At 40.2% G+C, this 20,167-nt stretch overlaps 1 protein-coding gene across 1 annotated transcript in view; it reads right to left on the bottom strand.

Annotated features, from left to right (window-relative positions):
* Nucleotides 1–589: 589 nt before the first annotated feature.
* Nucleotides 590–20,167, bottom strand: part of NR2E1 (nuclear receptor subfamily 2 group E member 1) — a 28,304-nt gene continuing 8,726 nt past the window's right edge. Inside the window, exons 2-9 of the mRNA XM_007423351.1 lie at nucleotides 19,804–19,949; nucleotides 12,583–12,670; nucleotides 9,544–9,779; nucleotides 7,678–7,824; nucleotides 2,876–2,972; nucleotides 2,346–2,495; nucleotides 1,435–1,540; nucleotides 590–752 (exon numbers count right to left, since the gene is read on the bottom strand). Coding sequence (XP_007423413.1) covers nucleotides 590–752; nucleotides 1,435–1,540; nucleotides 2,346–2,495; nucleotides 2,876–2,972; nucleotides 7,678–7,824; nucleotides 9,544–9,779; nucleotides 12,583–12,670; nucleotides 19,804–19,949 — 1,133 coding nt within the window. The remainder of the gene's footprint in view (nucleotides 753–1,434; nucleotides 1,541–2,345; nucleotides 2,496–2,875; nucleotides 2,973–7,677; nucleotides 7,825–9,543; nucleotides 9,780–12,582; nucleotides 12,671–19,803; nucleotides 19,950–20,167) is intronic.

Here is a 20,167-nt window from a genome sequence, read left to right as displayed (position 1 = left end):
TGGCAAATTTGAATTCAAAAGGTATTTGCCAGAGTACACCCCTTAAAAATCCATTGCAAAGGCCACTTTTATTATATGTTACAACTGACATAAATGTTTGGATAACCTAGTATTCAATGTTGCCTTTCATGTAAAAAGGGTTCACCAACAAACTATTTTTAAAAAAACACACATATACACAAATTGTTGAAGGCCACCTCATGACACATTACAACAGAACAATGTTTGGTTACCCAACTTTTCATTGTATGGAACAAACAAACCCTAGAGATTCTTTTGCTTCATCCTGTCATATCTCCCTGTTAAACTGCGGTTTTCCAAGCCTTGATCTAGGAACAACAGTGAAACGGGTGGCATCAAATTGCAACAGAGGAAACAGCTGTCAAGTTCAATCGAGCTCCATTTTAATATGAAACAGTATTTTCTCCCAAACTTGCAAAATGATCTCTATTGATTGATTTTGTTGTTGGGTTAACTGTCTCCAGGATTCCATTTCTTGTAGAATTCTTTAGCTGATGTTTGCTCTCCATTAGTTAAAAAGGTCTTTAGAAATTGTCACCTGGATTCTTTGTGTTGCCCCAAGTCAGTTCTATATGTCACTGGATTTATACATATCTGAAAGCAGTCTTGTAATTGGCACATTCCCAATTGTTTTTTTGAAAAATACTTCTTCTATTGTTGAGGGGCTAATTGAACGTAAAGCTGGCAAGAGCAACAGCAATTTCCCAAAACGACAGGGCTGTGTAGGATACCTAGAAATCAAACATGGAAGTTAATGCTACTAATAAGAAATGACATTGATAACCGCAGTAAAGCTATTAGATCATTTCTCTTGATAAAGACAGGCAAAATGCCAACTCTGTAGCTTTTTTGTGCTTTTGAACAGAAAGGAAATAACGCCCCTTGATTACTTATTTTCACATCCAGGGTCAGCATGTAGGCCTATATATCAGGGCAAGCTGCTCAGAAAGCCTTTAACCAAAAAGATTAATTGCTCTGCATTGGAAGAGAGGAGATTTTATTATAACTATTTATGTATATTGTGACTCTCCTGTGATTGTATTGTGATGCAGGGTAGCATTTAAATAAATGTATCAATCCCTCCCAAGACAACATAAATATAAATTAAATATAAATTCTTATTTAAAGTCCTGAAAGCCATCCAAACCCAACAGAATTTTTTTAAAAAATCAAACTAAAGCAAAATCTCTTTCACCCAATCAAAGCCAGTCAGCAGAGGCAGCTTGCTTGGATGTGCTAACATCCTAAAGGCAAAAGCAATGCAGCCTGTTTTCACAGGGGCCTTCTTCATTTCAATCCCCCTTTTCCTCTGCACAGGCTCCTCAGCCTATACGACCAGGATGCGTTAATTTCTTACAGATGCTGTAAATTCCCAGGCAAGAAAACAAACCTCTTGGACTAGGGTATCCTCACCTCGTATGAATGTAGCTGTTCAGGGTGAGCTGAGCTTCATCTTGAAGAGCTGCAATGGCAGCAGCATTTCTAAAACTTCTGAGTTCAGAGCCACTGTGTGTAGGTACTGCAAGCAGACAGACCACTCAGAGAGACAACCACTCTTCACATATTACCAGGACAGCCAAGTCCATCTTGGTAACATCACTGCACTTCATTAGCTAGCAATTTCATAATAGCACAAAACTAATGGAGCCAGCTGTCTAGGTTTGAGAGCAGGACAACTCACCTGGGGAACGGGGGGCAACAATATTTAGGAAACAACGCCATTTACTTTCAGTTAACAAAAATGCTACCGCTTGTTTGCAAAATTCCAGCCTTGAAACACCAAACAGATTGTAAACTTGATACTACAGGATGCTGAAAGTCTGACTTTAGCGGAGCTGGGTGATTTCTGCATTATCTGCATGCTTCTGTTGACCACAGTTGCTATGTGAAGAAAGGCAGCCTTGGTTCCCCATAGAGTTATCACTCAGACGCAAACAAATATGACTTTTCAATATATTGCAGATTGCGAGTCAGTTTCTAATTTCCTTTACTGCTCACTGTACCCCTCGGCAGGATTACTTTTAATGCAAAGGTAATAAAAATTGATATAAGGTAAATATAAACAGGAACTAATATTAATATGCTAAATTCTCCAACAGCTGTAATTACTCCCTTAAAAGAGCAGCCAGATTGAAACTAAACTAAATTAAATAGTAGCATTTTTCACATTGGAATCTCTTGGCTGCCTCCGTTGGGAAAAAATTCTATTTGTCTTCACAACATGGTAATTCAAGATGTTCTACAATCTGATATTGGAGGTAGGAAACCACGCTACTGGACACAGCATCTTGATACATGCTAGTAAGTCTTTATATCCTCCTTACCTGCTTTGAAAGTGACAATGCATTTGAGGCAGGCAAATTCTGTGGCATCTAACCGAAGCTGTCTAAATCTAGCCACGACCTCCTGTAATGCCTGTATTTCTGAGATAATCTTATTCAGCTTTTGAGAATCTGTGTTGTCGCCGTTCATGCCTGGAAAAATGTGTGAAATGAATACACTAATAAGTCATTTGAAGTACTTGATAGATTGATTTTTTTTTCAAGTATCAATAGCTATGCCATTGTTACTTTCTCAGATCTGCTTCAACACAAAACTGACGATATTGTCGGAAAGTTAGTATGAAATCTTTTCTTGGATGATAACAAACACAGTAATTTGCATCTAAATGACAATGCAAGCAGTCATGAATGCAACAAAACAACATTATTTGCATTTAAATATAGATTTATAAATGACAGGTATACTCTATTGTTTGGAATGGATTTGGTATTCTTTACATGTTGTCTTGTTTTCAATAATGTATTTTTATGGTAATTTCTATAACAAAGTCATTAAATTGTGCAATTCTTACCCGATACAGCCAGTAGAGTGTTAGCATCAACTGGAATGGCCCATTGTGCTATTCCTAGAACAAACAGTTCCCTCCAAGCATCTTCCAAAAGCATCAGCTGTCATACAATAGAGGTACGATATAACATGGTGTATAATTTATAGATTGGTAAACAATTTCAATATGTAAATTTCTGCTGTTTGAAAAATGGCTTTAAAATGCCCATACTCACTCTTTCCCCATCCCACCCCTGCTTGGATTATCCTAGTTATCCTTTTATCATTTTGATGAAGAGTCTGTTAGCATCCAGAAATATTAGCAGATCCCCAGATTTTGTAACTGTGTTTGTTGGGATGGTGTTCTGAAGGTATCGCTACCTATGGAAGTACTGTGTAAAACAGCACACGTAAGGACTTTATGCTTAAAAAACTGGCACATAGCCCCACTCTTTGTCTAAAGTTGCAGTCACCCATCCATGCCCTTTCTTTTCCAGCCATTAATAATATATTAGAGCCAAATACAACAGAGCATGATTTGTATTCTTCAAACTGAGTTAACTTCAGTCAATTATCTCTGCTTTTGCAAACCAGCTTTCTTGTGAAATTGACCAAATTGGGTAAGCAAATTACTACTATACAAATATTGTTGGCATAAATAGGGAACCTCTTCTTTTTGGGCAGTAGCATCATTCACTCTGTACAGGACAGGTTGCTCCTGGGTGCTGGATTACAACAGCTTTCTCCAATCCAAATTGGAGAGAGCTAATTGTAATTGTAAATCCAATTACATCCCCCACAATACCCAGCCTGCCCACTGGTTGTACTCATTGGAAATAATGGGAGTTGTAGCTCAACACATCCCAAAAATGTAATTTATGGAAAGGTTGGAAGAGAGGGAAAACTGTGTGTGTATGTGTATCTATATATATAAATAAATATCAGGGTCAGTGTATCCCAATGCTGCTCCTCCCCACTGAATAATATGTTGCCTTGGAAACTACTATGGATAATTATGTCATTTAGCCACCAGATCACTGAAAAGCTGGATAATTTTTTTTTTTAAATAAACCATCTGACAGGATGCCATCCAAACTCCCTGTTGGGTTAAGAAGAGTAGAAAAACTGAACATTTCTAGATATGTTCTCATGACACACCTATGGGTAACTGAACCATGGTTTCTTAATTAACCCAATTTTCTGAGTTCACATAACACACTAAATTAACTACATGGGTTAGGTTTGTACAGCCTCTTAAACTAAAATGTGGTTGGCTAGTTTGTGGTTGAGTATACCAGACAAGTACAGCCTCTTGGTCTTTGATGGGCTGCTTTCCTTTTGCTCTGCTTTTCACAGCAATTGCCTCCCAGGAAGTCAGCAGGACTAACAGCCCTGATGTTTGGGACGCAAAACTTGTGAAATCAGCAGAATGGATCTTCTTCCCAACCCCAGCCCCTCAGTTCTCTATCCCTCTCTCATGGACAGATCTCCTTAAGCAGATTTAGCTGAAAGGGCAGAAAAGACTGGAGCTGGAAAGAAGCAACCTTTTTGATGGTTTGATGGTTATCCTTTACCTTCTGCAGTTGCTGTTGTCTGATTATAGTAAAGGTGGACCATATCTACCCAAGGTCTTCTTTTTAGGGCTTCCAGAACTCTCATTTAATTCCACCACTGAATTTTAATTTCATATCATTTGGGAGTAGCAAACATTAAAAAAAAATACCAAATCCTGCCTTTGTTCATGTGTATAATGGGGTCTCACTCACTTTACATTTTCACTTTCATTGCAGTTGTGGCTCCTCACAAAACCATTAGTGTGGCCCTCAACCACCAAAAGATGGGACATAACTGTCTTTGGGGGCTCAGAGATAGATGGTTGCTTTTGTACTTGGCTTTTAATTTGCTGCAATATTGCTACTCAAGAAGAGATTTGTCCCCCTCCCACACATGCCAAGATGCTATGGTGATCACCTTGCAAATAGTTCCCTTTCTACATATATTTCTAGCAATTGTAAGGCTGTTGTCTTAAGCACAGCTGTGCAGCTATAACTCCTGTTAAACTCAATGGACTTGCTTCTGAGTGTAGGTGCATAAGCTTGGGCTTCAAATAGCCCAATAGTAACAGCACAAGAGTAACTCCATCACTCTTTCTGTCTCCCTCATTATTGACCATAATTATTGAAACAAGAATCTGCATTTAAGCGAAGTGGGAGAACAATAGAAGAAAAAATGTTCCAACTGCAGTCTGTAATTCTCAATTTGGAGTAAGCCGAAACTTTGCATCTCACAGTCTGGTCTCAAAACCTAGAGGGGATAATGGTGCAGTTAATGAAATCCTTGGGCTTTAAAAGGGTGGATTAATTTCACGTAACAACTCATGAAACTCGCCTTTAATTTTGAGTGCTAGATATGCAGCCAGCTCATTTAAAATGACAGGATAATCTGATTCCTGACATGGATAATAGGCCTATTTCAAAGAGATCTGTTCAGTGATAAGTTTAATCTGCAGTAAGCCATTCCTCGTATATTGATGGGGCTTTCGTTTCTCTGAAATTCTCCCACCTCCCTAACATGCACGCGCAAATACATAGGTATTTCTCAGTTGAAAAATTACACTAGAAAAAGTTCTGCTGCTTTCTAATTGTTTGGATTTCAGCAACCATCTTTAAAGCTGGGAGATTTTGGAAAGTCAGATACATCTGGAGGGGACCAGACTGGAGAAAGGTTCATAATGAGGCTAGCATATTTGTGCTACAACAATCTGAACAGCCACCAGATGGCAGCAAAGTGATACATAAAACTCTTACCTCTGTGCTGCCATCTACTGATTGTTCTGATATTTGCACCCCAGGTCTGATAGCCTAATAATAAGGAAGCAAATAAAATCACATACACATGCTAGGCCTTTCAATAGTTTGCAGGGAGCTTCACTACAAAGAAGGAATGGGGCCAGGAAAAAAATTGAAATATAATACAATTTATTAAAGTGCACTTCATGATTATTTCCATTAATTTCCATTTCTCCCATTTTTGCATTAAAAAATACACACTGAAGATACCGGGATGATTTAGGGGCTATGGACCTCAGTCTTTAGTTTAGGCATCCCACATCAAACAGAAATCATCTATGTCAATGGCAGCTTACTAGTTATAGAAGGAGGCCTACAGAAGCGGCCAGAGGGGGAGCTAATATAATAAGGTATCTGTACTATACTCTTAAGAAAGCAGAAATCAACAAAGATACCAGCACTTGCTGATTAAAGCTCACAATGCTTATTATTCATAGTATGTGTAAATGGCTGTCATTTAAACCAGATTAAAGAGAGAGAGAGAAACACGTTCTACTGTGTCTTGTAGAAACCAGATTGAATTTAACCAAACCCATTAGACCTCATCCACAGAAAGTTGGTCTTGCCTACATTTTTGTCGCAATCAATGCTAGAAGGGAGAGAGACATAACCCTGGTCAATAAGACCTAAGTCCCACTTGACACTGGTTCAGATGCCCAGGTCTCCAAATACAGTTTATTTTGGGAATGCCCCCTACCAAACTCTTAACCCAATCAAAATGACATAAGTTGGGATCATACAACATCTTAAGCTAAAATGTGGTTGGCTACTGTGAGTCATTGCACTGGGTGAGGGAACATTAGACTGGGAGGAAAAGGGGAAGCGGAAGAGGATATGCTGACAGGCTGTTCTGCTCTCCAACTGAGAGAAATTATGTTCTGGGGAGGGGGGGAGTTCCCAGGAAAGAACCTCCAGGGATTGCTGCTCTTCTGCCCATTATCCACTGCCAACAGTAGGACTGACCCTGGAGTGGGCTTTTTCTGTAATGGCTCTTCAATAGCTTCTCTTCCTTTCTCCTTTCATCCTTCCTAAAAACTTGCTTGCCAGAATTTGCCTCTAAAGCCTTTCAGAAAGATATACAATACATATATTTATTGTCCTAGTATATTCTGTATCTTTTAAAATAAATAACGGTTGGTGGGAAGTGATTATTCGAAATTGCCTTGCAATGGGAAATCAGGCGTGGAAATCTCAGTTTTAAAGGAGAGCATGCAATTTAAAGATAAGACCAAATAAACCCAGTTCAGGTTTCTATTGCAAGAGAAGTCTGTGGCAGGCAGCTCTACTCAGTCACCTTCGTGGTGTGCTGCACAGAGAGCTGGCTCTCTGCAAAGGGAATCTTGTTGCATTGTCCCAAATATTTCAAGCAGGCAAGCCAGGGTCTCTACCGCACTATGCAAGAAAGAAACTGATCTCAAGCAAGCTTTTCAAAGTGGGTTCCATGGACCAAGGGGGAAAAAAACCCAACCCTCAAATGCACTCAGCCACCCGCTTCTGACTCGATGCTGCTCTTCCCCTCCCACTGGCTGTACATCAGCAGCATTTGCAAGCACTCCAGGCAGAAGGCAACTGGCTACCTTTCCCTCCCCACACACACACACACACACACAAAACCCGATTCCCTGCCTGCCCCCAAACTCCAACAAACATTTCTAACCCTTCAGAGCAATTCAGAGTTCCTCCTTCTCTCTTTGCATTTAACACCCATCCCTTCAGTGCTTACGAAGTCTGTAAAGACACACCACTTTTGCCAGGCTTTTAGCTGTCCCATGATTTTATTATTTATTTTAAAATAAAAAAAATCTGTTAGCTACCTTGAATATTTGCCAGAGGAGAAAGGTGAGGAATAAATCACATAAATCCCTTATCGATTTGGATAGTACAGCACCATTGATCACATGAAGTAAATCAACCTTGAAAAACGAGTTTAAGAAAAGCAACCGCCCCCACCCACTTCCTCACCCTGGGAAAGGTTTACCTGATCTTGTAAGGAGAGAGTAGAAAAGGCTGGGACACTCTTTGCCCATTTGATGCTCATGAAGAGAAGCCTTGCTGCAGACTCACAAACGGATTCCGTGGCCACTTCATAGAGGTACATGGGAGTACCGCTGACTTCATGTGGATACTAGTAATAATTTTTTAAAAGTTTGATGGTTGGCAAGAACCGCCCACTTAAACAAATACATTTTTTAGTTATTTAACCTATTTCTCAGAGAGGCAAAATCCAAACAGGACAGAAGGAGAATGGAAAGGGGAGATTTGGTAACCAGCTACAAGCCTGTATTTCTATCTTTTCTCCAAATGCATTATCTACATATGAACATACATTAGGTACTGGCTGAGAGGGTATACGGTAATTCTTTCCCTGGGAAAAATACAGGCTAGAACTTGATGCTACGTTCTGTTCCTTGCAGAAAGCTTATCCACATGCACATTCACAAACGTATAGAGGTGCCAATAGAAACATGTACAGAGACACAGAGAGAAGTCAGATATGCATAAATATGCCACAACAGGTGGGAGTACCTAGCCATCTAGGTGAATCTAAAAAAAAAAAAGTAGGTTTGGTCTTAGATTGGAGTCACCCATGAAGTCCAAGAGCTATAAACCTGACTGGGAAGTTTAAAAAGTTGCAGAAGTAATGACAAACTATTTCCAGCTTGTTGCCAAAAAAACAACATGAATGTATCTGTGTAGTCATCAGAAGTTGAGGGAGCTGACTTTAGAGATACAGAAATAGATAAACTTTAGAAGCTGTGTTTTCCCACTTTTTTTATTTTTCATGTTTGAGAAGAGTTGGGAGCAAAATGGTTGACTTAAGCCTCTGAGAGTTATACAGTAGTACCCATTTTGTACCCTAAAGGGCCCCCATTCCCCAAAATGTAAAAAAGGAGCAAAAATTTTGCCCCTTCCCATTCCAGTACTATGACATGACTAGCCATATCCCTTCACCTTGGAGGCCCAGTTTTTTTTAACTTAGAAAAAGTTAAGCCACCAGACAGTTGTCTACCCTTGCATTAAATGATAGATACCTATAAATTACAGAAGTGCATAGGATAATGCCAAGTTTATTGGGATTGGTTACAGTTATATTGGAGCTCCATAGTCCTCTTGTTTCTGTTCCATTCTGTCCATTCTGCTCCAGCTGTTGTTGGATGGAACCGAACATGAGGCAACTCTTCTAAGCATCATCCTAAAGTGATCCCTAAGTGATCACTTGGGACCACTTGCACCAGCGCAGTGATAAACACCTAAGAGGGCTGTTCTTCTTAGCAAACAGCCAACATACAGAATAATTGGCTAGCCAATATTACCATGTCCACATATAGCAAGCAGTATATGTCAACAAATTAATCATCACAGTTATGTTTCATATTTAGTAGTCAAAACAAATAATTTACTAGCCATTCAAGCTCCAATATTACATAGTTTTATTGGAGAGTAACCAATACAAGGCATGGTGGAATGAACTTCTGAGTGCTCTTCATTTGCTACAGATCATTGACCCCAGGCTCTTACACAGTAATCTTTCTCTGACAGTTAGGGAACTTCTGGTTGGTTAGTTTTTTGGGGTATATCATTTTGGTATACTGTGAGCCACCCAGAGTCATTTGGAATTGGGCAGCATCAAATTGAATAAATAAATAAACTTCTGTCATTTATTTATTCAGGTGAGTCATGGCACTACAACCCAGACAAAAGAAACCACCACTGCACAGGGACGAAATATTCAGTTGGAGAAGACCTCCAGTCTTTGTCAAGTTTGCAGTGCCTGATTCCTCTGTCTGAAGTCTGTTGGGACAATGTTGCATTTCCTGTAATAAATTAGAAGAAAGGAGCAAACCTTTGGAGTCGGCTGAGCTAAGCCAACTAGATTCTGCCTTTCAGATGCTGTAGAAACTGTGGCTAGTTCTAGATTATGAGGTTCCAGCTGGGTGACTGCAGTGAAGAAAGCTGGAGCAGGTAGAGCTGCAGAGGAGAAATGTGGTGTGGTTCCATTATCTTGTTTGTGCCCTCTGAAATACAGAGCTACTTGTTTCCTGATGGTAGATGTTCTTGGTCCCCTTTCATGTTGAACAGCTGTAAATTAAAAAAAAAGATTAGGAAAAATCAGAACCATTTTATTGGATTAATTTGCTGTGGTATGCATGTTTAATCATGTCTGTGTAAAAACACCTTTGAAACTATTGCCTTTCATCTACAAAGACCAATTGTTAATTTGCTGACCTGCTGAAATATCATGAGATGTTCAGAAAAATCTATTTCTTGAGAGTGAAAGCATTAGCAACAGAATGTTAACACATGCTATAAGGGGGACATTAATTTAGTTAGTGAGGGGACCTAAAGAAGAACAGGAAGGAATGTTTATTAATCTCAGGGGAAGAAAGGGACAGCAGAAGAGAGATTAAGAGATAGGTCTCTATGTCACAAACAAAAAATTTGCTTCAGACTGGGGGCAGTGAACTGAATTTTACATATTGGTATTAACTAAATAGCTAAATCTCCAATGATAACTGCCCATGATTATGTCTGGGGAGTAATTCAAATATTCAGTGGGTAGAATACAAAATACTCAGACAACTCTAGTGCTTACAAGCCTAAATAATTCGCAAATTAAGCAATCTCAGGAATTCTCAAGAGAAATGGAAAATAGTCAACAATTAGAAAATAGTAAAAGAAACAGATTTGATTTATTATAAGCCTGATAGGACCAGCAGGGAATCTCTTATTTGGATTAATTGGCCAGCACATTAAAAAGTGACATGATTGGGGATATACTCAAGTAATGGGTTTTAGGAGATTCTAGCAAATAAAGGAAAGTAGTTTTGAAGTACCATGCTGATAGAAACAAAAAGTATTTTTTAATATGCATTGATGCTATGACAATAAAAGTACTATATAGAAGCTCAATCAGTTAATCAATCAATCAGATACTACTTTTGATGATATTCTTTAGGTGTTCCTGTTCGGGACTTCCATTCATTTTTTATGTATTGGATTAGTTCTCTATTTATAAATGGCACATAATAGAAATTAAGGGGTTTGGATTGAGTTTTTCATGAACTTGGGGGCCTACATATTGCGAGCTAGCCAGCTTTTAGCCACAATTGCCTGGAACAGTGTTTTCTAAATTACCTTGGAGAGCACCAGTGTCTTCCAAACTAGTTAGAGGCGTTTTGCAAATTAGTTGAGGTGTTTTTCAAATGGATTGCTTCTTCCTTCAATGAATCTTTGAGAAAAGTGGATTTTCAGCATTCATAATAATCAAAACCAAATATTGAAACAGGCTTAATCTTAAGCCAGTTTTAAGTCTTTAATAATCCCAATGATGAACTATGTCATCATTTACAAGGTCATAAAATAAAATAAAGAACATTGTTGAAACATTATTTATTTCAACATTCTTTCCCATTTTTTTAAAAGAGAAAGAGTCATTAGTATTCCTCATAAAAATCCATTTCTGGTGCTCAATGATCTTAAAATATTTAAGAAATACTATCCTGGACCATCTGGAGCTATGGAGATGATACATATAGAAATAAAGAAATGAGTGCAAAAATATAGTGAACTGGAATAATTCCACCGCTAGGTGACTGCTGCCATATTTGCCCTGCTCTGCCTGCATTCCCTAAGGTTTTGCAACTTAGTCTCCTTGGGTGGGGAGACTTCAAGCTTGTAGAATCCACTCTTGTTTTTGAAGCTTTTACTCAAACTTTGATATTCACCCACCAAAGCTTGTTGCAAAAGAATATATTCAAAGTTAAAGAATTCTAAGCCCAGAAATTCATTTTGGGAATAAAAGTTCAGTGATGCTCATAATAGCTCCACAAATGGTAAGTCCCACCACCAGCACCACACACACACATTTGTAATTTCAACATTATGCTGAGTGGAGGGAGGAAATTATGCTGTTGCTACAGTTGTTAAACAGTTAGGAATGATTAATAAACTGTCAAACAACTGGGAATCAGAAATCCCTACAGAGTTATAGCACATTAATTTTGTAATAGATCTTGCAGTAAATCTGCAGTTACTTTCTGTTTATCCTTGCTCTACTTTGCCAGAATCTGTCCAAATGCAAATAGTTCGAGGCAAGGAATAAAGGACTTAATTGAAGGTGGTGGGATGGGCCTGAAGTTCCTGAAGCTGTGACAGAGGATAACACAAGAAAAAGTCATAAAGAGAAGGCGCAGAGGGCAGGGAAGGAAAGCAGCACTTGTTCCTTATATGGGCATTAGTAATATTGTGTGTAGCACTAACAGCAATGATAGGGCTGTGGTTCTACTTATATGCTCAAGTTGTGCTTCAAAAACCTTGGAGAGCCATAAAAAAAATCAAACTCTTATAGGTAAAGATGAAGAAACCATATTTCTTTCCTACTGATTACTTAGAATTATGGGACTGTTGAGGGAGATACTCAGTAGGGTTTTTTGGGAGTGGGATGGGGTGAAGAGAGGAGAAGAGGTGCAAGTCTGATATCTGTCTGACAGCATTCAGACAATGGCAATGGGCAAGTCAGGAAATTCCTTTTTTCCCCATCTCTTCATATATGATCTTGATCTTGCTAAATTATCTTAATGTTCCTCACATTTAGTTCTTGTGAAATCCTGTGATTGAAAATAAATCCCACTGAGTTCAATGTGTGCATATTAGGATTTCAGTCTAAATAGGGAATCTAATATGTAAGCACTGGGTTTGAATGGAGACCACTGTGGAAAGCTACTATTGAGTCAAATGTCTCAAAATAGGTTTTGATTAGGAAACAAAATACTGTTGCTTGGAAAGAGACACAGAGACAAAGATGTAGGAATGCTAAGAGCAAAGCCATGATCTGACCAATAATTTGGGGTGCAAGAAAAAATATGAAAGGATGCAAAAGTACCATCTTTATTCATGTTGACTTCCAAGCATTTCTTCAGCCGACATGCCCTGCATTGGTTCCTATGTGTCTTGTCCACTGGACAGCCTCCCTAAAACAAAGATATTTAAGTGAAAGGGAGAGACAAAAGTGAATCTCAACAATGATCTTCTAGAATAGAAAGAAGCTTGATAATCTGTCTAGATACACACAAATAAACGTATTATCCAGAATAGATCCTTTTTTTATTTCACGTAAACCTCATTTTAGATTTCTTCAGAAAAAGGAAAGTGGTGCTTTCCACAAATGGAAATCAGCTAAGAAAAAAGAGAAGCACACACACATTATTCCCCAATCCAGTGTCCTTCAGATTTGTTAGACTACAATTCCCATTATCAACAACCAGCTTGACCAATGTATGTTGACAGATACAGCTAGCATATCAGGAGGCAAGTGGTTGAGGAAGCTCTATGGATCAGCTTTTCCCAACCTGGTGCACCTCAGAAACATCTGAATGTAACTCCTGTCTTTCATAGTTCTGCTGACCACTGTCGACAAGGCACCAGGATAATGAGCTTTCTTCAGCACCCAAGACAGCTCCCTTCCAACCCACCTACCTGTCCCCCAGCTGAAAATCTCCCTTTCATCAGAGGGCTGTGGTTCTCTCACTCTGCTCTCCATACTCAACCCATCAGGCTGATATCAGACATCTTCCTATTACAGCATACTCAAAAGTTCTCCTCATCTCTGTCTTCCTCCCAGCCTCTTCTTATGTCTCCACAAGGCTTTCCTCCTTGTTTTTTTATGATAGAGCATTCATTGATGGGGTACATCAGGCTGCTGGCACAGAATTGCTTTTGTGTGGAGGCCTGCTCATTCCTTCTGGGTTCAGTGGGTGCCTTACTACTGCTGTAGCCAGCCAATTTCTCATTAGTTACTAGCATGGAGCCCATGCTCTGTCAGGTGGGAATGCACCCAAGCAGAACCCAATTATGGTGTAGCAATCACCTACTGTACTGAATTTATTGAGTTAGGTGTCCATAGATCTCCACTGGCTAGCAGAGAGGGGCTCTGAGGAGGAATACAGGACAGATCTAGCTCTATAATGGACAGTGGGACACTGATCATAGGTGGCCTTGTGCATTCTGGATGTGAACCAGTTGTGATGGAACCAGGAAGAGGAAAAGCTGAGATTATGTTGAGAGAGTTATATTCACATTTACAGTAACAGAAACCAATCCCATGATGTAGGTGTGCATGCATATGCATATAGTTTCATACCTATCTCCCTTCTAATCTATTCAATTGTAAAATTTGAAGACAACTCTTAGAAACTCCCTGGGAAGCCTGTCAAAGCTGCGGGGGGGGGGGAAAGCACCCCTTGCGAAAGACCAAAGGCGAGTCTGCTCTGCTGCAGCTCATTGGGAAGTTGTTCGCGGATCAGCCTTGCTTCCTCCTCAGAGAGGAGGACGGCTTCGAGGTGAGGGGATCCGCTCTGGGCCTAACAGGAGCTTTGTCGGGCCGAGGGGACCCCCGAGGCTCACCGACCTGCGCGAAAACTCCGCTGCGCTGTGCGGGCCTGACTTCGATGTAGGTAGGCAGGTGACACAGAGACTTGCTCCTGGAGGATTGACTCTTGAGGTGGCCGAGAAATCCTCCTCCGCTGCCCTCGGAATAAGCCTCCCTGAAATCAACTGGATGCGTTTCCAAGCAGAGCTGGTGCAGCGGGCTTCGCTCCCATTGAACGGCAATCGGAGCGGAGAGGCTGGGGCTCTTGGGGTTTGCTACTCGGCAATCCCTTCAGCAGCCACTACCAGCGGGGCATCAGGAGCAGAAGAGCGACAGGGAGCCTGCGGCACCTGGCTGCAAAACCCTCCCTCCTTCCCCAGAAGAGTGAAAGGGAATGGAGACGGCCCTTTCCCTGGGGCTAAGCTGAAAGATTGTTGGCCTGGATTCGGTTTTGCTCGCTGGATGGACCCGGTCTCCCAGTAGGTTTATGGCTTAGCTAAATCGTGCTTTAAGAAATCAGAGCTTAGAACAAAGTGAATCCTGTCTAAAAGTAGAGCCAATTTTGGGCAATCCCTCCTTCAACAAGGCAGCCCAGCTGCTTCCCTCCCTGCCCCCCTCCTACAGCTGTCGAAAGAGTGGTAAGATAACTGTGCAATTCTATGACACGCCTATTTTTGAGTGAGTCCTATTGCTTCAAGGGTTGCTCCCCTTCAAACGGCGGGCACAGGAGCCTACATTCCGAAGTAAGCCCACTGAGGTCGGGAGGTGCAAAGGGGATTCCGCCGAGTTGCACGTCCTGCTAACTGAACTGGGTGGGACAAAAGGCCGCCTTCCTGCGCCTGCCAGGATGCTCGCTTTGCCCTCAACGGCTTGGCTGGAAGGAATCACTCGCTGCGCTCTGAAGAACTGAAGCACGGCGGACCTGGATCCTGCGCCTGCGCACTATCGCTCGGAAGTTAGATGCTCGCGGCTCTGGGCTCTGACAGCTTGCCTAGGTAGCACGTGCTGGAGGTTGGGGTTAGCAGATGCCGCCACCTTTTGCAACCTGGGGTCACTCTAGTGATGGAGAACAGATCCCATCATCTTCGCTGGCGGGAACTGTCGTCCAACAACATGTCAGAGGAGCACCCGATTGGAGAAGGTTGGTCTTTCTCAGGAATGGAGAAACTGCCCCCCTGACCACAGGCGGCACTGGTTGGGGCTGACAGGAACTGGACTTCAGCAACAGCTGGGAGGGGAGACAGATCTGCACTTTTGGTCTACAGCAGTGTTTCTTAAAATGTGGTCCTAGGACCCCTGGGGTCTCCCAAGATCTTCTCAGGGATCCACAAAATCAAAATTATTTGCCAACCTATGTTGAAAAATAATACAATATTAAAATTCCATCAAACAATCATAAGAAGCTGTAGCAGCAGCGGATGCATCAATTTTAATTTTTAATATGGTAAATATTGATAAATATAACCCATAGAAACAAAGCTCTTTTGGGATCCTCCATAATTTTTAAAAATAGGAAGGGGTCCTGAGGAAAAAAAGTTCAAGAAACAGTGGTCTAAAGGATGGTAGCCTTAGGGACCTAGCATTCTTAGAGACCTATCTGACTACAGAAACAATTCTCATTTCACTCTTATCATGGTTTGTTTTCATATAAGTGTCAAACAAATTGAAGCAATGAACTGGAAAGGAATTTATGACTCTTAAGTCAAATTCTCAGGTAATAATTGGAGCAAAGGAGGGATGAGTCAGTAGAGATTGAAATTATCCATGGAGCAGCAGTAATGGAACACTCAATATTTTATAAGTACCTTGGTTTTGTAAAACTCAAATGTATAGATGGTTCTGGATATTTACCACTCTCAACTCCCATTTTTCTGTGATTCCCTAAAAACCTTCCTGCTTTATTCAGACTATTTAACTTCTCTCAAGGAGAGAGTGGAAAACTCCAGATTAGGTTTAGGGTTGTTTTTTTTTAAATTACTACATTCTCAAACATTTTGGTTCCAAGTGAGGTGGCCACACACAAATACACACACACACACACACAACCTGTCCCCCAAAGTTTCCTAATAGTGAACTAAGCAGCAATATGGCTGGGAGGCAGGGGGAGGAGAAAGAGAAAAACAATCTGAAAGGAGAAAAATGGTTTCAGAGCAAGTCTCTAGGTGCAACAGAATTTGATGGTGGAGATGCTTAGTCTACAGTAGGTCAGGTCCTACTTTAAAATGCAGGTAGAGATGTTTGCCCACTTTAGGAAAAGATAAGTATAGATACTGAAGGTAATTTGAGGAAAACTTAAAAATATAATACTGCATCTGCCAGTTAAAGTGTAACTAACTACATTGCTATGTACTTAAAAGATTCTGAGTATTAGTTTATAAGTCACCTCAGGAAAGAATTAGGTAAATCAACATTCTGCAAATGAGTTCAAAACTGAAGCATGCTAATCTACACGCATTTAGAAATAATAACTAGAATGTCTTTAAATTTCACAGAAGGTAAGCCAATTTCAATTCAAATAATCTCAATAAATTCTTCACTTAATTTTCACCTCACTCCCCAGATCATATTAAATCAGTAGCTCCTTTTCAATTAATTTACTGCCGTTTAATTTTCTTTGAACCAATTTAATTTTCATTTAATTACCCTCATTTGTTATAACCCAGTCACCTCTGGATTTCAGCAAGAGAAATGTGTTTTGTTGGGTAACAGAAAAATTAGAAAGTTCTGTAACTTTTTGGAAAGAATGTGTATGTGAGAGAAAGAAACACAATGAAAGATTATTTTGGTATGGAGGAGGTGGAGGAGGAAATAGCCCTACTAATTTTTCTCTTTTATGGGTCCATTGGTAAACCACAGGATACAGAACAGTGTTTTCTAAAAACAGGCAGAAAAAAATCCCTACTTATTTGACCTTTGCAGCTATCTAGATGCTGCTTGTCTGGCCTAATTGTTCATTTCAATACTTATTAAGAATCTGGATTTTCCACCATTGAAGAAAATGTCTCTTTATGGATCAGTTTCAAGTATACCAGGTTTAAATGTGTCTTTCTGATAATTACTCCAAATAAAATAACCTCCTACCCATGGCTCAAAATGAAAAAGAAAAGGCAACGCTTTCTTTTACATGCTTTTGCATCTAATTTGTAAATTGGCCCCAAAGAAATGCTGTTCAGATGCAAAAAGGCTCACAACCTACAGTTCCATTGGAATATAGCTACACAAAACAACCTATGCAGATAAGAAAATTTGGAAACTGGGCTAAAGTGAAGGATATGGCATTGGAGGAATTAAAACAGATGAGAAGGACTAGAAAAGAATTGTGGTAGAAACTATTCAACATGGAGGGAGATTAGAAAAGTTGGAGGTTGCAGAATACCATTTTCACACCACCATAAAAAGTGTGAAGTATAGAGTATAACTATTTGCATAGGAGATTGGAGGGAGAGGAAGGAAGGAAGAGTATGTGTGTATGTTGTGTGTTAATAAAATGAAAAGGGGAGGGAGAAATTATAGGATAATATGTCTAAGGAGGATATCTGGTGAGGAAAAAAGGAAACATGAGAAGAGGATTATAGATACAAGCTTTCCCAGAACTTATGCTAAGAAAAGCATGACGAGAATTGTTCTTCCCAACTGATGGACTCCAAATAACTGATTCAGGAAAAAAAAGTTCACTGCTTTTGAAAATGGAGATTTAATTATTATGGGCAGGGAAATAAGGACAGAAAACACATAAAGGGGAACTAGGATGCAAGACTGGGATATACAGGGAGAAAGAAAGTACTATGTTATTTTCAGCCAACCTAGTGCTGCACTGTGCTCGCTCACGCCACTGTAGCAGCTGCTATCCTTCTCCACCAACTAGTTGTTTTTACTCTGGTACTTGTTAGAAGAGAGTGACATCCTCCAGGCTCTTTCAGTAGCTCTGCAAAGACCACCAAGGTGCTCCACCCAGGATTCCATGGCCCAGAATGGGGGCCAAAGAGAGCAAAAAGCAACCTTCCATTGATTGTTCAACTGCCTAGCAATGGTACACTGTAGGAACTTGTAGAGGTGGGATGAGATTGAAATGCAGTGCATACCAAAAAAGGGAGGGAAAGAGAGAAGCAGATAATGCATTGGTTTGAAGGTGATGTACCATTAATATCTGCCAATATTTCCTTTGTACCTTGTCTACCATCTGCCAAGAGAAAAGGCTGAGATGTTACCCTGTTCCACCTGGAGACTTCCACCTTGCAGAGCTGTGTGTCTGGACTTTGGGTATTTTGCTTATTGTACACATTCCTGGCTCCTGGGAGATTATCACCCATCCCTGGGATATTTAAACACCTGGAGCAATTTCATAGTTCCAATGCCCATGAGCTGAATACTACATTCTAAAACTTTTCATTCAATGGTAAACACTTTTTCCATTAATGAAGTGCCCAAGTAGATTTTGTCTGGGCCACATAAACCATTTTGTGCTGAAAGTCATACTTGCCTTCCTGGTTTGGTGTACTGGGATAGGATGAAAAACTGCAATGTATTAAATTAGAGTTAATATGTTTATTCCTCATGCATTTAATAAATGTCCCCTGTCTATAATCAAGTACAATGAACTTGGGGTGGGGTACCCCGAGAGCTGCTCCTAAGTTATTGGAAGACTCAGCTTCTGCACTTTTACTTTGAATAACTGAGGGGTATTTTATTTCTCGGCAACAGTCCAATGTTGGCCACAATTTCTAAGTTTCCTCAATATCACCATGAAAGTAACTCTCACATTTCATGTTTATTTAGGAGGTAACTATTTCTATTGAAATTATTGTGATTTCCATCTCCCTGACCAGTGCCTATAAAGAAATATCTCACAGGTCTTTAATAATTCCTCTGCAACTGTAGTTGCAACTGTAACTTCCTAATATTTTGTTGCACTCTTAAAGAATTGGCAGACTGAGATCAAGGAAAGGGGATAATTTTAAAGGGAAAATGAGTCAATCAATGGGAGATATTTACTCAGGACCACTTAGGTAGGTCAGTGAAGTCATATACCCTGGTGCCCTTAGCATTGCAACCACAAAGCCCATGGACTTACTTTGGTAGCATGTCTGAATCCTATATATCTATCTTCACCACCCTGGGTGCACTGCAGCTCCTCAGAATTCCTATGTAGGCTGGAAATTTCAGCCTTGTCTATACATATGAAGGGTGCTTGGCTGGGGAAGACTGTGCTACAGCTTTACTTTGCAGTAAGCAACATCAAATTAAGCCAAATTTGCTTTTAAATCAAAATGCATGACATTGAGCTGTAAATCTCGTCAACTGCATCAGAGTTTCCTTGCTGCTCATTGTGCACAGAACTGCAGCTTTAAAGTGGCCTAACTTTTATAGGATCTTAGGCTAAAGCTTCAGGAGGAATCTATCCCACTCCTGCTGATTCCACAATTTATTTTAGAAGGATGGGAGAGGTGTTGAACATTTTGTTTTTCTATCTGCTTTGAAATCTTCAGACTGTGAAACCAGGAAGCTTATTTTAGTTAAAGTGTTGGGGTGAAGTACATATTCAAACATATTATTGGATGTACCAGAAGCCCTAGTGTTTTAATAGACATTCAATTCTTACCTAGGTACACATAATTTCAAAAGATTAAAAGAACAAGCTCCCCAAGTGACAGGAATTTCCACTACAATATGTAACCACTTTGCCCAAACAACAAGGAACTGATTGCAGGGAGGGGTGACAAGGGGTTGTGCCAATACCTGGTTTCCAGATTTGCAGACATAAGTCCTATTCCTTCTGATGCTTCGTTTGAAAAACCCTGAGCATCCGTCACAGGCATAAACCCCATAGTGCTTGCCAGAGCTGCGGTCACCACACACTTTACATGGTATATCTAAAATCCGACCTGAAAATGAAGGTGGGAGAGACAGAGAGAAAAGGGTGAGCAACCTGATCTCTTGAAAGCAATGGGCACCAGAGCTGAAGTCATGATGATAATAGAATTTTAGAATGGAATAGATCGTTTTGCTAATGCTTCAACCTTTTGCTAATTGAACAAATCCATTGTTCACACTTCCTGTAATCCTTTCCAGGGGCTGTTGAGTTCCACCATAATAGCTGCAA

This window comes from Python bivittatus, unplaced genomic scaffold (assembly GCF_059951505.1).
Source record: "Python bivittatus isolate LINGU-HERP-01145 unplaced genomic scaffold, Pbiv_v1 ctg000020_np1212, whole genome shotgun sequence".
NCBI classification, from domain to species: Eukaryota; Metazoa; Chordata; class Lepidosauria; order Squamata; family Pythonidae; genus Python; species Python bivittatus.
The sequence above is the reverse complement of the archived record's forward strand: the minus strand, read 5'-3'. Positions and strand labels throughout refer to the sequence as shown.